The sequence below is a fragment of the Euprymna scolopes genome, chromosome 19 (genome assembly GCF_053919585.1).
Source record: "Euprymna scolopes isolate OS-2025 chromosome 19, ASM5391958v1, whole genome shotgun sequence".
NCBI classification, from domain to species: Eukaryota; Metazoa; Mollusca; class Cephalopoda; order Sepiida; family Sepiolidae; genus Euprymna; species Euprymna scolopes.
The window spans coordinates 118,220,333-118,238,709 of record NC_136500.1 but is presented as its reverse complement, the minus strand read 5'-3'; the positions used below and the strand labels follow the sequence as shown (position 1 = coordinate 118,238,709).

Sequence of the window (18,377 nt, the reverse complement as noted above, 5' to 3'; positions counted from 1 at the left end):
AAATACATTGTAGTATAGTATGTTGTAACTCATGTGAAAATGTGCTGGATAGAAACTTAAATTTCATGACGCAGGTGTGTCAGAAACTGATGCGTGAAAAAATATTGAATAATTCGACCCCCTGTCTTTCCAAGCTTATAACTACTCGAAAAATGTAATTCAAACCCTATTTTTTTTTCAATTAAAGGAGCAAGGACCAAGGTTTCATTTTAAAAAAAAACAACAACAAAAAACAACGTGGTTTAAAAAAAAAAGGTTTAACACTTTGGATTTTACAGGTAAATTTCTAAAAAACACTTTTTTGCTGTTTTAAATTTGAATATATTATTTATTGATCTTTAATCTTCAATTTGTGATATATAAAACTTTGGTGAGTAAATTAATTATTTACTTTTTAATAGACATTTCAAAATGGGGGGCGTGAATAAAAAAAAACGTTTTTCTAAAATATTATATTCAGTTTATTGGAAAGAGCATAAAATTTCACATTGACCCTGAAAATATCGTAAAAATTGAGTCAATAGAAAAATTTTGATAGATTTTTAAATTTTAAAAATTAAAAAATATTTAACTCGTAAAATTCAGTTGATTTCATTACGTAAAAAATGGCTGCATGAAGGCACGCCAGCACTTTATAAACACTCTTCTTTTTTTTTTTTTCAAAAATGAAAAATAATATTTCTATTATTTTTTAAGCAACTTTAATAGTTTATTTTGGAAGTATACTCCATAAAGAAAATAAACAACCAACTTTAAAAAAAAGAAAAATTACGAGTTTTTTCATATTTTATTCGCAGTTTTGTGTTAGGGGTGTCAAAAATTCCCCCAAAATTCTGATACACCTAGCGCTACTGTTAGATGCTTGTGCTTGGTTGTGCTTTTCAGAAGCGTCTGCTTTTATGCTTTTAAGAGTTTCCATTGTTAGAACTTTTTAAAAACATCCTTTGGTAACACAATTTTGTAAAACATTTGTCAGTTTACTTAGGAACAGCTCTGGTCCCTAAAATGGCATTTGTCATTTTTGCTTCCATTTGATTCCTTAATTTGTTTTAACAATGTTTATTTGGTTAAAGATTCTCTCCACTTTGGTATTTGCATGTGGCAAAATGAGAATTTCTAATGCAAAATCTCAAGTTAGGCTTGCCTTTTTTCTGTTGTTCTTGGCCTTCGGGCTGGGATCAAAGTGTAGTATCTGTTCTGCAGATGCTGCACTTAAGATAATTTGTACCAGTCAATGGAGGGGAAACTCTCTATGCTGGGACAATTATTATTTTTGGTAACCAGAGTGCACCCTTTTTTCCTACTTTTATGGGAGCTGGTTTTTATCCCACATTAAAAATGGCCTTGTGCCTAATTTGCTTTGGTGGGGAAGCAAATAAATACATTAAATGGATTTGAATAAGAGGCATATTTTCATGTATAAACTTGATTCCAGAAGCTTTTTACAATTCCTTCCCACTTTGTTACGGTTATATTCTGTCACTGGGTTTTCTATATAACACTGTAGGAGGGGAACAATTACACTAATGTGGTCGATGGTGTGTATGTAATTGTTCCAGTGATTGAAAAGAAGGTTCTCTAATAACATGTAAGGCATTGTTAATCGATAAAAGATACATCTTTTCTAAAATATGCAAAATATCTGGTAGCCTTCGACGAATAACTTACATTTATTTTCTGCGAAGATTTATCTCTCCAATTCATAGTTCAAATAAGGATGTCGGTAAATGTATTTTATAATATTTCCCACTAATGAATATTCTGTAATAGACTGTGACGCAATGCTTCTTTACTGATGATTTAAGTAACATAATAATATCATCACAAGTTTTGTTGGATCTGCATCTAAAAATTGAACGGAATTATTCCTCCTCTTTCAAGATACGCAATATCAATTTAATATAAAGTTTTGTAATGTTGGAATTAAAGGGAACTAACTCATAAAAGAGTTACCTGTCCTTTAACAGGATGTAAAGGGTAAATGCGAGCGAGTTACACAGAGAGCAAGCAGTTGGTAAACTATAAATTTGTGTTCTGGGCAGAAGTTGGCCTTTTTTTAACTTCCGGTGGCGTGCGCGTGGACCTTAAGTTCGTGTTTAATTTACTACAACGTTATAATAGAAAACTGAACAAGCCATGAAAAGTCATAAAAAATGATTTTAAAAAGTATTTTTTAATTATCTGATATATAAGTCTCTATTGGATGATATTAACAAGAAAAAAGTTTTAAAAAAGTGAAAATTGTGGAATTTATAAGGTAAGGCTCAGATTCCCAACGTCCGCCGTGTTCTCTTGTATTTTACTTTGATCTTTACAACTTACAACATTTCATCTGGCGACAATCATAAAAAGAAATATTAAAGATTTAGAAGTACCTGTTATGCTTTATTTTGAAATAAAAATATTAACGAGTTTAAAAGCAACAATTACACGAACACCTGTAGAACTTTCTTTGACATAACATTATAACCACATATAGAAAAAAAAGTATATATATATATATATATATATATATATATATATATATATATATATATATATATATAAAAATAAAAAGAACAGGCTCCTTCAGTCTTGGACAGACTAAGGATACCCACGAAGGGTTGCTTACGCGTTAAATTTTTGTGGCAGGAGGTGCGCAATCTCCAACCACACCTCTTCTGAGACGACATGGTTAAATACCAGTGGCAAGTGAAGTACAGGACGACTGGAAACAAATGCCGAGATAAGCGGAGAGCACATAGAGCACCTAAAATTCCCAAATGGTCACCCATTTGGTACTAACAAGGCTCAACGTTGCTTAACTTCAGTGATCTGATGAGAACCGGTGTGTCAACGCGATTATGCCGGATATAGAAAAAGAAGTATAATATATATATATATATATATATGTGTGTGTGTGTGTGTGTGTTCGTGTTCTCTTTCTTTTATGTTTGTTTTGTAATGATAACACAAAAATGTTAAAACTAAAGTATTTTTTTTAAATAAATATATGGTTTCGTTTTTCGTGTCTTGACTCAATGATCAAGTTAATTTTTTTAAAACAAGAGTAAAAAAAATAATAATAAAAACAATATCTCCTTCCAGTGAATGTGTTTTCAATTAATATTTATTCAATAAGGGACCAGTTTTCCTACCTGGCAAAAAGGAACGAGTTTTCCGGGTCCCAAAATATAGATGACTTAAGTGCCATCAGGTATAATTTAAACCGAAATCAAAACTTATGAAGAATTCTTGGTAAAATTATTTATGAGAAAATAATTGACTTGAGAGCCATCAGCTATAATCGAAACCAAAACCAAAACATACGAAGAACTCTTCGTAAAATTGTTTATTATAAGAATTGGGAATCCATAATTAAACAACAGTCACTTTGATGTAATCGTGACACACAAAATAAATAACACACACGCTCTCGTATTAATATATAGTAGTGTTAAAAGTCATAAAAACCACGCTCCTTTCTTACTACTAACCCTAAGTACGGGTGGCAATACGAAAAATATAGCAATTACATGTGATTTTATGATTTTGCTGATCGGCCTTAGAATTAATTATAAAAATTACTTAACTGCTAAAAAGTCTACTGAAATGGGATCAGTTTACATTATATTTATATGCACAACTGAACCCCCATTCTAAATTCTAAAATAAAGTTTCAGTGTGCTCACACACAATCGCCTAAAAAGTAGAATCTCATATGTTTTGAGTATTTTAAATGTAAATGAAAGTATTTTTTTGTTAACAAACTTCTCAATTTTTGCTCTTCCAAAGTTTTGATAAACTTGTGAGATTTTCATCTATATTTTCATTTGTGCCAAAACCAAACAAAATATAAGGAAACATGAAATATTTCCAAGAATGTGGTGACCGACAAAACTAGTGCCAGAAAAAAATGCCAAGCATGTTAAATCTTTGATATTAAAAATTTAACTCTGCGACACCAAAAACGTTTTATTCAATTTTCTAAAAATATATAAATGTTATATTGCAAATTCCTCCATATTTACAAAACAAAAACAAAAACAAAAAAAAACACAAAATCAGCAGGAACAATGATAGTGACAGCAATGGCAGCGCTAAAACGTGCACAGACATACCATATGCACATGAGAGCATCAAAGCCTATTTTTTCTGTGCCTACGTCAACGACATAATTAGCAAGTCATCTCAGCAAAGAAAACCACTAGACGGAACCATTCATCTAAAACAAGAATCAAAATTAAAGTATGAATATCATAACCAACAATTCTTCTGCGCGTACATCGACACAAATAATTCAACCATGGAAAACTATGAGAGTATAATTCTTACTCGTATAGATCCACGACTTTATGAGCTTCAATCGGATACGAACAAGTTAACATAACCCCAAACAGATGACTTTTTGCTGCAGGTTAAGATCTCAAAACTAACACAAATCTTTAATGAAAATGACGCATTAACACCGGGAGTCAATCATGTCTTCAACTACGTCTGAGACGACAATAGCAGCAGCCCTGGCTACAGCATCAGCAGCAGTCAGTTACTGCCGATATCACCACGATATCAGCAGCAGCCTTAGCTACAGCATCAGTAGTAAGCAACCATCGCCAACTTCACCTAACACCAGCGGCATCGCAAGCAACCGCATCAGCAGTAGCCAACCGTCATCAACTTCATTTGAGAAGACACCCGCAGCAGCTATCCAGATTACCTTGCCTTCATCACCTAGAACCTGCCGACCGACCACTATCCTTATTCCAAGCAGCCGATCAACGTCCCTGTCTCTGCTCTAACCACCACCAGAACATCCTGATAATATCAACAGCATCTACTAGAAATGTATAGATCCTCAATAAAAGTTTGAACTAAACTTCTTCGTTTGTCATTCTTGCTTCCATGCGCTAATTTTTTGTAATATTATAACATAAAGAAATCAAGAAATATTTAATAAAGTAATATATTTTTATAATACAAAAAAAAAAAAAACAGATTCAAACAATTAAAAGAACATTTATACAAAATATAATCAAGTATTACTTATTTCTGTAAAATATATTTAATATAAAAAATGTCTAAAAATGTTTCAATGTTTTTGCATATTAAATTGTTTATTTATTTTGAATTAAAACAGGAAGTTTTGTTTGGTAAAAATTCTGAAACATTTGGTGATTACACAACATTTTGTGTAAGTTATTCCTGCGATAATTTACTTATTACTATTATTTTCTGTGTTTCAAGCAATGTAATAGTTTGTTTTTACTATCGTAGCATAAACTCTATCATTCTACCACAAGGAACTAATAACAACCATTGAGTTTGGCTCATTGTATTCTTCTGTTACGTAAACCGAAAGTCGAATAATGTGGCGAGTTAATGATTATCGTCCTCATTCATTAAAGTTTGGAGTTGTATTAAAATATCAGAATATACGTAAAACTACAAATAAGTTACTTTACTTTTATGAATGTACGGCATGTGATGTTTTAATGAATGTTTAATAATTCGAAAAAATATGAATATTTTAAGAATAATTAATGAAATGTTTACTAGTGTTGCGGACCAGGATATGAATACCCTTACTCGCTACAAGAAAAAATAATGAAATGAATTGAAGGAAGGAAACAAAGAACTCAAATGCTGGAATGAAATAAACATGTCGTTTATTTTCTGTTGAGAAATGAAAGTCTTGGGTGTACACGTGTTAATTCGGCCGTTGACGACTGCGCGCGTGGGAGGCAAGGGGAATGCAATAGAGAAACGCGAAGTGGCAAGCCGGCCTGTAGAAAAAGAGGGTTAAGCTCAGTAGAGAGTCGCGCACATGTCTGTGTTTATGGACCAAAGCCGAAGGGGAGATAGAGTGAGAAAGTCAATCCAGGTTATAGAGATAGAAAGTGTATAAAGTGTACGTACTGTTTGTTAGCTTTTTGCCCCACATAGTAGCAAGTGGCATGAGGTACACGCGTGTGCGCATGCCAAAAAGGCACGCTGTCGGTCCGTAGACTGTCCAGCTAGGAGGCTGGTCTGAAAAGGCTGGAAACAGCTTGTCTCTTACTTTTATACTTGTTTCCGGTGGTCTTTTGTGTATGTGTGGATTTCCTTTGAAAGGGGAAGTGACGTTGTCCTTGTGTGCATACGTGTGCACGTGTGTGAGTATATGTGTGTACGTTAGCATGTGTGTATATACACGTGAATGTGAGTGTATGTACGCGAACGTGAATATATGCGCGCGTATGTTTGTGTGCGGGTATGTATGCGACAAGAAATATGGCTTGAGGTGTGAACGCGTGTTTTTGTGTGAGACTAGAAAAGGCTCGCGCACTAGTTACAAAAACTTATGCTGTCACTTGTTTCTAACAATATAACTCTCATGCAGTATTCCAGAGAATACATATCAGTTATAAGTAAAACTTCCTCAACAATTTCATAGATGATGCAGAAAGGGCAGGTAATAGATTAAATCAAGGGGGTTTCAGAAGTATGACGTCCTGTAGCGACCACTACATATGGCCAGAACAAATCTTCGGCAGGAACATTCCATAGCAATCACCATTTCAATGCCTACGTATATGGGAATGTGCAATCGCACACTGTTGCAATTTCCCTATCTGCAAACATGTAATAAAGGAACTATGATGCGTTCCATGCAAAGTGATACAGCAAATAGGCGGGAATGTTTGAGAACACTCGTATATGAGGAGTCACCCACGAAAAACAAATCAGTTTAGTTTTGTTCCAGTTTCTTCTCTTGGCTTCTGTGAGACTGCATCAAACATTTCTCAGCCTTTGGAAGGCTTTAAAATTCCCTGTCTTCAATGTGCGCGAAAAACAAATGAACCTTAAATGCTCATCATGGAAAATTACCACACTGAATGATAATTTCAATCTTCTTTTTAACATTGTTTTATTGAACTACTACTTTCTTATGGGATGAACACACACGTGCGCACCCGCGCAGAAACATGCATTCTGCTTACATGGTTTACTGACTTTTTTATCCTCAGGAAATAACCACGTCCAAACCACGTTTGACACTCTGTCCATAAAAATCAGTAATTTTTAGTTTCATGCCATTTTCATGAGATACACATTAAGTTAACCTTAATGTCTGAACAATCGTTGCAAGAAACAAAAACTGACTTTGAAACGAGTTAAATTAATATTTTTCTAACCAGAAAATAAATAAATGTTATTTCATATCAATGCAGCAATGCTGCATTGCAGCATTGCAGCAATCTCGAGTTCTTTATCAAGTGTCGTTAATTTCCGGCATTATTCATGTTTTTTTTTTATTTTATAGTTTTTGTGCGTGTGATAACGCGGTTTAGTGGAAGCCTTCTGTAAAGCTGAGATCTCGTTAAATTTACCTGTAACGGTCCCACGGATACTCTTCTACTTTCAACTTATAGATATTCCTGCACTTGCAACGTCCGTCTTAAAAATTGATAAATCCCGATTATGTATTGGTGGACGCCGACTCACACTCTTACAAGTTTCTAACTACTCCTCATAGCACTAGTTCTATCAAACAGTTTAAATGTTTCCAAATTCCTTTCACTTTGTCTCAACTTTTTTTTTCAGAAGTATAACTCTTCATTCGACAAAAACACACATGTAAATAGGTAATTATTTAATTAATTATTAAAAGACAATGTATTTTTATGAATCGTGCGAAAATGAAAATATTTAGTAGAAAAATAAACAATAAAAAACAATGAAAAACAATATTTGAAAAAATAAAAACAATATCAATTTGCAAAATATAAATAAATAAACGCAAATATTTTTAACGTAAATGCTTTTAAAATAATGCGATAATAAATATATTTAACAAAAAAACAATAATAAAAAAATGAAAAAACAATATTAAAAACAATAAAATTATTATTTTTATTTGCAAAATATAATAAAATGAAAGCAAATATATTTAAAGTCAGTTTGTTTAAAAATTGTGCGAAAATAAACATATTAAAAAACAATAATAAAAACAATGAAACAACGATATTTGAAAAAATAAAAACGACAAAATTATTATTTTTTTATTTGCCAGATATAAATAAATAAACGCAAATATGTTTAAAGTCAATACTGAAAAAAATAAATAAATAAAAAAGTTTGAACTGAACTATTATGAACGGGGACGATAATCGGCCCACTTGCACTTTAAAGAAACAGAAATATGAGGAAGAAAACGGGACAAAATTATGCTAAAATAAACATATTTATTTAAAAAAAAACAAAACAAAAAACAATGAAGAAACAATATTTTTAAAAAATATATAAAATTATCTATCATTTTTCTTTGCAAAATATAAATAAATAAACGCAAATATATTTAACATCAAAATGTTTAAAAAATTGTGCGATAATAAATATATTTATTTAAAAAAAAACAATAATAAAAATTAAAAAACAATATTAAAAAATAAAAACAATAACATTATTATTTTTATTTGCAAAATATAAATAAATAAACGCAAATATATTTAAAGTTAATACTGAAAATAAAAAAGTCGGAACGAACGTGGACGATAATCATTCAATCACCGTGTTGTTCGACTTCTGGTTTATGTAACTGAAGAGTACGATGAGTTAAACTGCATCATTATCGAACTTACTATATCACCAAACACTACCAGATGATTAAAAGACGGTACTTGTACAGTTTAATCAAGACATTAAAAAATGAAAATATGGAAAAAAAAAAAAAAGGTTATATTGTACGTATCTGTTTTGGACTGATATATAAAAAAAAAAGTAGTTACCTCCCTTTGTTCAAACTAATTATATCGACCACTTCTCCTTTCTGAAAGCCCTATTTTGATTGGCTAGGATGAAGCTCCTTGGCCAATCAACAAACATCAGAATTCAGAACAATCAGCAGAATTCTGGAAAAACAGATTCGCCCTCTTTTTGAATCAATCGTCGGCCTATAGACAACTATGGAAAATCTCTCCTAAATTTGCCGCCGAATTTTGATTGAACTTTTTCAGGGAGCCGTCCAAGACTTTTGGATGATAAAGAACTTTTTATTGGACTTCTAAAGCCGCAAACACAATTAGTTTTGCAAGAATCTTTTCTTTGTAATATTTTCAATTTAATATACATAATTTTCTCCAATTCTTGTGTGAGTTCAGCAATCTTTATTTCTGTATTTCCCACTTCCTACTTCAACAAGACACCAGCTCCCGGCAATCGCCATATTTTGCAAAACTAAATAACGTTTAGCAGCTTGTTGTGAAGAAAAAAAAATAAAAGGGAAGAGAAGATTTGAACTCCTGAGGATATTTGCAAGGAAAATGGAAAAAGGAATACCAATTTGAGAAGTCCCTCTTAAAAAAAAAAAAAAAAAAATTTATTTCGTTTCCAAAAAAAAAAAAAAACGAATAAATAGTAATTCTGCCTTTGTTAAAGGTTTAAAATTCAATGAACATTTTAAAAGAAAAAAAAATTTTTTTTATTTCGTTTCCAAAAAAAAAAACGAACAAATAGTATTTCTGCCTTTGTTAAAGGTTTAAAATTCAATGAACATTTTAAAGAAAAAAAAAAAAATTATTTCGCTTCAAAAAAAAAAACAAAAAAAAACGAACAAATAGTATTTCTGCCTTTGTTAAAGGTTTAAAATTCAATGAACATTTTAAAGGAAAAAAAAAATTTATTTCGCTTCCAAAAAAAAACGAACAAATAATATTTCTGCCTTTGTTAAAGGTTTAAAATTCAATGAACATTTTAAAAGAAAAAAAACATTTTTTATTTCGTTTCCAAAAAAAAAACGAACAAATAATATAATATTTCCTGTTGTATTATTAAAAGTTTGAAACTTTCTACCGACTGAAGTTCGCGTAAAGCAGGCATCATTCGTTCAAGAGCGTGGCGTCGTACATACGAATGTAAATAAACATGGCCTCCTTATATAAGGGCGATAACTCCACTTATGCAAACTTCCGTCCAAGGGCCATAACTCCATTTATGCTAAGTTCCGTCCAAGGGCCATAGCTCTTCTCGGCCTATCCACAGACATTATCAACAATACTCCCACAAAATTTAACTTGTTTAAAAAAAAAAAACAACTTAAAACCATCGTCATTTCCCAAAACAAAACAACTGTAAAATGGATGATTTCCGGACATGAAGGGTGTTAGGGCGCTCATGGACTCCAGAAACGTGTTAAAGGAAGATATTTCCCTTAACACGGACATGTTGGAAGAACACGAAGGTTTGAGAAAAAAAACCTTCCGGGAGGAAGAAGCTATAATTAAGGAGTTGCAGATTGAGGTCCGCTCCTTAAATGATAAAATTAAAGGGCTGTGTATAAAAGCAGAACTTGATTTAAGGGAGTGTGGATTTGTTGAGGAGCAAAGGAGGGAAATTGGCTTTCGAGCTAATATTAATGATCGCCTTGCCGACATTGAAAACTCTATTGAAAACCCCACCACATCACGGAAAAATGAACCTACCTCTGTACCTTTGCTTTCTGTCCCCAAGTTGCAGTGTGCCACCTTTAGTGGAATCAATCCTTCCAAATTTGAATATAAAAATTGTATTGCTCAATTCAAAAACTGTACTGAGTCTATTGATTCCGGCAGGGCAAAATTAGCCTTATTGAAAGGGTATTTGAGTGACTATGCCTTGCAATTGGTTTCCCATCTGACCTTGGAGGATGGTAATTACGATGTAGCGGTGGATTTGCTGACCAAGGAATTCCTGGATGTCCCCTTTATAATAAGTGAGATCTTCAAGCAGATCATTTCTACTTCTCCTCAATATGACCCTGAATTTGTGGCTGTGAAGCGATACCTTGCTGAGGTGAGAGCGGATTTATCCGAATTGAGGACTTCATATCTGATAGATCTTTTTGAGGAGAACTCCCCCGGATTTTTGCTGGTCAGCCATATTATATACGAAAAGTTGCCAGTTGCCTTGAGAAGGGAAATTAACCACAGAGTGGGCACGAGTTACCCGTCTCTAACACAAATTTTTGAAAATTACAATGAGGCAGTTTGTGCTCTGTCTCGAAATAAAAAACTTTTTCGGGTTACGGAAAACCCCTCGAAGAATGATAAAGGGCAGGTCAAGACCTATGAAAAAAAGAATGGTGATGCTGCTCTACAGAATTTCACTACAAGCTCTTCTGGGGCATATTGCAAACTTTGCACATCACGTGGCCACACTATGCTAAAATGCACCAAGTTTGCATCTTATGAAGTCAGAGTTGAGAGGTGCAAGCAGCTGAAACTGTGTACAGGATGTTCCAGCTTAAAACATAAAAGTGAGAATTGTCCTGGACTCCAGAGCAAATCACCCCTCACGTGCAGCTTATGCCTTTCAAAGGCGCATATTGCACCCCTGTGCAACACTAAGAGAGTGGTTTCTCTATTCTCTCACGTTTATGAAAACGAAATCATATTGCCTTTTGTAGCTATTTCTTTAAATTATGGATCTGAGAAAGCTACTATTAACTGCCTATTGGACACAGGGAGTCAGCGTTCATATTTTTCTAAGAAAATATTAAAGGAGCTGAAGTATCCTGATGGAAATTCTGATCCAACCGATTATATAATGAAGACCTATGCGGGTGTGACTATGAAGTGATTTCAACAGGTTGTCTTGAACGTTACCGTGGGAAAGGGGAAACAACTCCCTATTCCTGTTTTAATCGATGATGGATTCAGTATGCAGTTTGAGTTCGCCAGCTTTGGCCAAGTGAAGTCCAACCTGAATGAGTTGAAACACAGATTGGCATTTTCAAATGAAAAGCAGGGTGATTCCATAACAATTCAGGGTATCCTGGGAGTTGACATATGGAGGATTCCAGAATCATTAAATGTATGAATGGACAGGCCTGGGATTTGCCTCAAGGGATTGCCCCATTTGGTAGTGTACAACACTTTTTATATCCTCATAAAGTCAGTCCTGTGAGATGTGGAATTTCCAAAACAATTGTCAATTATCATACTACAATATCCAAATATGCCCATTGCCCTGAGAAGTGGCCTACGAGTACTTTGAGCTGTCTGAGCCCGGAAAATAAGTGTCATGTGGAAAGTGTTTTCCATAATACATTGAGTGAAGCTGTTAGGGAACCACTGATTCCATTTGACAGGTTCTCGGACTTCAACAAGTTGTGTCGATCAACTGCTTTCGTATTCAAGTTTGTGCATCGATGCAGAAAAGTGAAGGAACATTCAGATCCAAAACAGACAGCCACGAATTACCTGATAAAGATGATGCAATTGCAATCGTTTGAAAAGGAAATTGCTTATTTGAAGAATCCTCTTGACAGGGAAATCCCAGTGCTGGTGAAGAATCTTAACGTTTTCATCGATTCTGATGGGATTTTGAGAGTGGATGGTAGAATTGCCAATTCGACAAGATATGACTACAATTTAATCTATCCAATATTGCTTGCAAAACATCACTCTCTTACAAAATTACTGATTATGGATAGCCATAATCGATGCAGGCATTTGGGTATTGGTACGACAGTGACCAAATTGCGGTTATCCGGATACTGGGTCCCACAGGCAAGACAGTCTGTGAAGATTGTGATTTCTAACTGCAATACCTGTAGGAAATTCAACAGCCTAGCCTTCAAATACCCCAAATTGACAAATTTGCCAAAACACCGTGTTAGATTAATCAATCCTTTCCAACACACAGGCATAGACTACACAGGTCACATCTGGGTACAAAGAGATGGAAAGTCTCATAAAATGTATTTATTAATTTTCACATGTATGAACGTGAGGGCTGTTCACATTGAACTTGTACCTGATATGAGCACACAAGCCTTCATTCAAGCCTTGATTCGGTTTTCAAATACCTATGGAGTTCCCAGTCACATATACAGTGACAATGCACGTTCCTTTAATGCAGCCTTAGGTGGTGATGTAATTAAACATCACATAAACAGTAATGAGTTCTGTAACTCATATTCAAGCGCTGGCATTAAACACATAAAAATACCCTTATACTCCCCTTGGGTTGGAAGTACTTGGGAAAGAATGATCAGAGTGATAAAGTCATGCCTATTCAAAACACTTGGCCGATCTAAAATCAGTTATTTTAACCTTCTAACCCTTCTATCAGACATCAAAAGAGCCGTGAACTCTCGACCTCTGACCTACAGATGCTCTACCGATATTGATCTGCTTCCCTTAACACCCAACTGCTTCACTCATCCAAATATAAACTGTGAGCTCTCCTTCTAATCTGACACACCCAGTTTGGTTGAGACAGAACCAATAACTAGGTCTCTCCTTGTGAGTACCTTGGAAAGCAGAGAGGAATTAATATCTAAATTCAAAGAGATGTGGCACGATGAATATTTGCTAAGTCTGAGGGAGAGTTGCAAGGATTTACACGAAATCGAATTTCACAATAAAATAAATATCAACGACGTAATACTCGTCAAGAATCCGGCCAAGTCCAGGCCCTTCTGGAAGCTGGGCAGAGTTATTGAGCTATTTAGTGGCAACGATGGCAAGGTTCGTTCTGCTCGAATAAAAAGAGGTGATGGTGCAGTGGAAACACATAGACTCAAACATTTATATCCGTTGGAGTTATCACTCACTCATAACCACTTTCCTGACACCCCAGCAGATGAGGAATCTGATGAATTTGCATCCCACCCTATAGAAGAATGTAGGGACCCATCGGAACCTTCAGAAGAAATGGCCAATTACAGGCCTAAAAGGATCAAGAAATCCACATCTAATCCTGAATACATTTATTATTAAAAAAAAAAAAATTTCCATTGTAAATGGGCCATAATAATGCCCAACACATTAAGGTATATTCTACCTGTTAAATATTTCTATTAAACAAAATATTCTGTACAATTTAATTTATACATTACATTTATTATTAAAAAAAAAAAAAAAAATTTGCATTGTAAATTGGCCATAATAATGCCCAACACATTAAGGTATATTCTACCTGTTAAATATTTCTATTAAACAGAATATTCTGTACAATTTAATTTATACATTACATTTATTATTAAAAAAAAAGAAAATTTGCATTGTAAATGGGCCATAATAATGCCTAACACATTAAGGTATATTCTACCTGTTAAATATTTCTATTAAACAGAATATTCTGTACAATTTAATTTAAACACTTTACGTAGCAATCACAAATATTGTAACTGATTGCCTTTATATAGCATGCAACGATTTCAATCGTCGCATTATTTGTTGTTGTTGTTGGGAGAGTATAAAAAAAAGTAGTTACCTCCCTTTGTTCAAACTAATTATATCGACCACTTCTCCTTTCTGAAAGCCCTATTTTGATTGGCTAGGATGAAGCTCCTTGGCCAATCAACAAACATTTAATATAAGCAGAATTCTGGAAAAACAGATTCGCCCTCTTTTTGAATCAATCGTCGGCCTATAGACAACTATGGAAAATCTCTCCTAAATTTGCCGCCGAATTTTGATTGAACTTTTTCAGGGAGCCGTCCAAGACTTTTGGACGATAAAGAACTTTTTATTGGACTTCTAAAGCCGCAAACACAATTAGTTTTGCAAGAACCTTTTCTTTGTAATATTTTCAATTTAATATACATAATTTTCTCCAATTCTTGTGTGAGTTCAGCAATCTTTATTTCTGTATTTCCCACTTCCTACTTCAACAAGACACCAGCTCCCGACAATCGCCATACTGAAGATGAAGATCTCCGAAAAAAATTTCATTTAATTTGATCGAGTAGTTTTTATTTTACAGCAGAAAAACACATTTTTATGAGAGCGCGTTGAAGTCAGCCATTACGAAATTTGTTGAGCACGTCAAAGGGAGATAACTCCAGTTAAAGCGCCGACACTCCCTCCCCATCTTTATTATTAGCTTTTCTTCCTAAAAATCGAACCTTTTGCTCGGTATCATAACAAATTGTTTTTCGCTGTAAAATAAAAACTACTTGATTAAATTAAGTGATTTTTTTTTCAGAGACTGTAATGTAAGAAATTCTCTTACTCTGACATTCGACAACACATTTCAACACTTACTGACATTCGACAACACATTTCAACAATGAATCAATTATAAATTCAAGAATCAATATATAATTTTTTTTTCATACATTGTTTAAACGATTACAATTATCGTAAAATATTTGAAGAGTATATTTTTTTTTTTACGAATTAAAACTTCAGTTTACAATTTACATGAAATAATATTTTTTTTTTTTTTCCAATGAACTTCAGTTACAATTTATTGAAGGAATATTTATTTTCAATGAATAAGTTCCTTTATGGATCATTACAATTTAATATAAGAATGAATATTCAATATATTATTTTTTTTTCAAAGCACATGGTCTTTTAAGGACCATTACAAATTAAATATAATAATGAATATTAAATATATTATTTTTTTAAAGGCGACACAATGAAAGGAAAAAAAATCCAAAATAATGTGGGGGGGGGATCGAAATCTTATGCAATAAAACGTTATTACTCATAAGAAAAGAAAATTTGAGGGGGGGAGGAATATCTTTTGCAATAAAAACGGTGTAAGAAATTCTCTTACTCGTTTTTGCCTATGGCAGAATGAAAGAGACACAGAAAAGCAACAAAGGCTCACCTTAAATCCAAGAATAATTTTATTTACGAAAGGGTAAAAAAGGAGTCCATATTGCAAAAGAGTGACCTCTTTAGCTTCTGCCAAATGGCGGGTAGTTCTAGCCTAGAAAGGCGAAGGTAGTTGTAGTTCATGCCTTGAAAGGCGAAGGTAGTTTTCTTCTTGTGAAGATGCTGGTAGACTCGGCCGCTCGTAGAATTGGTTGAGGGTTTTCAAAATCCTTCCAGACTGTCGATACGATCAACGCACTTGCGATCGATGATCATAAAAGAATATGCCCTCTTGCGGGCAGTGATAAAGAAGTAATTAATCCGTAGAACATTTTAGCCTCCGGCTAATATCCGCATTTAAATGAGCGGAGAAATAAATGGGGTAGAACCATGCCTTAGTTCATTAGGCATAGAGCGAGATTACGCGCGTCTGCTTGGCACGACGTCAAGTTGAAATCTGTGTTTTGAAACACAAAATTCCCGCCACTTCTGAATCCTCCGCAGCAACTGGACAACGCAATACCATTGGTCGAAATAATCGCGTGATTGCAAATCACGCGGTTATCGCCCTTGCATTCTGAAATTTCTAACAGTAACGAGTACATACAATATAACGTTTTTTTGTTTTTTTGCAATATTTTCATTTTTTCAATGTCTTGACTAAATTCTATAAGCGCCTAAAAGACAATTTAAATTGTTGCAAGCACATGAATTACTTTGTAATTCTTCGTGTTTTGAAGGAAAGCATCAGCGAATTTGTTCCCATGTATATATGTATGTGTATATATGTATGTGTATATAATTCGATTTTATAAATTTTTAAATCCGTCTCGTTTTGTAATTGTATCGACAGAAATAATCTGTACACAGACAAAAATTGTTAACAAATGTTAAAAAAAAGGCAAAAAAAAAAATAAAAATAAAAATAAAAAAAGGATTAAACAAACAGCAGAACGAACAAATCAACTCCGCACAAAACAAAACGAATGTATACGAATAAACTGCTAAATATAATGTATCAAGTCAATGCAAAAAATGTCTCAAATTTCTCCATAAACCCATAAATAAAACCATAAAATATTGAAATCAATAAAACTAAAGAAAATTACATTTTAATTCTCAAAAATATCACCACTGATATGGAAGTTCTATTCATTATTTTCCTTTTTTTAATTTTCTGCGAAGTTGATTTTCGACGTCGCCATTTTGAAAATCGGCTACACGTTTTATTCATCACAAAACATTCAGAAATCCTTCAGTTGTGTGTGTGTGTGTGTGTTTTTTTTTTAATTTAAAATAAAAAGCGAAATAAGATGCAATAAAAGTAAGTATAATGTTACTTAACCTCGTCTATATTTTTGTAAATATTTTTGATTAAATTTCGAATGATATCACATTTTTATTCTCTCATCGAGGTGCAGGTGGAACGTCTGGAACGATAGGTGTGTGGTGTGTCACTGTGTCAGAAACTGACCTTACGAATGTGTGAAAAAATATTGGATAATTCGACCCCCTGTCTTTCAAAGCTTATAACTACTCGAAAAATGTAAGTCAACCTCTATGTTTTTTTTTTTGTTTTTTTTTTCAATTAAAGGAGCAAGGACCAAATGTTAAAAAAAAAAAAAACAGGTTTAATAGCAAATTATGCAATATTTGTTTGTTTTTTTTTAATCGGTTTTCTTTAAAAGATTTGAAGAAAATAAACGAAATTTAACTTAGGTGGATTATAAAAAAATCGATATAAATTCCAAAAAAAAAACACTTATCTTTAAAAATTACTAATCAATGTGTAGTTGCATTCTTCATTGTTAAGAATTTATCCATATTTATATTTTAAAATTCATTTATTTTTTAAATGAAATAATTTTTTAAACGCCTATTAGAAAAACCCGTCATCATGCAAACATTTTACGTTTTTATTTAAAATCGGAAATAGTTTTTTTTTTTATTGTTTTTAATTATGGGTGAACAGAAGGAAGTAAAAAGCCACACGTTTGCGTTAGTCATCTACCTTTGCATGTAAAGAAATTTGTGCCTCCATACCTGAAAACTAGTCACATTTTATTTATAATTTTTTGCCTTAAAAAAAAACAAAAAACAAAATCAGTTCAAGATTTTTTTTCTTCTTTTCTCAAAATATACACGAGTTTTTGATTTAATATATTTAATGGAGTGATTTTTTTTTTAATATCTAAAAAAACAAACCATTGAATGAAATAGAAATAATTTTCGTAATAAAACGAAACTTTCTGTACAATATAAGAAAATTATAAGGTTTCATTAAAAAAAAAACAACAAAAAAAACGTGGTTTAAAAAGGCTTTAAACTTTGGACTTTACAGGTAAATTTCTAAAAAAAAAACAATTCTTTTTTGTTTTAAATTTGAATATATTATCTGTTGATCTTTTATCTTCAATTTGTGAAATATAAAACTTTGGTGAGTAAATTAATTATTTACTTTTTAATAGACATTTCAAAATGGGGAGGGATTAAAAAAAACGTTTGTCTAAAATATTATATTCGGTTTATTGAAAAGAGCATAAAATTTCACATTGACCCTGAAAATATTGTAAAAATTGAATCACTAGAAAAATTTTGATAGATTTTTGAAGTTTAGAAATTGAAAAATGTTTAACTCGTAAAATTCAATTGATTTCATTATGTAAAAAAAATGGCTGCATGGACGCTGGGCGGCACTTTGTAAACACTGTTTTTTAAAAAATAATATTTCTATTACTTTTTATACAAATTTAATAGTTTATTTTGGAAGTATAATCGATAAAGAAAATAAACAACCCCTTTTTAAAAGAGAAATTATAAGTT

General features: G+C 32.7%; 1 protein-coding gene across 1 annotated transcript; it reads left to right on the top strand.

Annotated features, from left to right (window-relative positions):
* Nucleotides 1-11,783: 11,783 nt before the first annotated feature.
* Nucleotides 11,784-13,193, top strand: LOC145240309 (uncharacterized). Its single transcript, XM_080103891.1, has one exon. It carries the CDS (start codon nucleotides 11,784-11,786, stop codon nucleotides 13,191-13,193), a length of 1,410 nt encoding a protein of 469 aa, XP_079960017.1.
* Nucleotides 13,194-18,377: the final 5,184 nt, after the last annotated feature.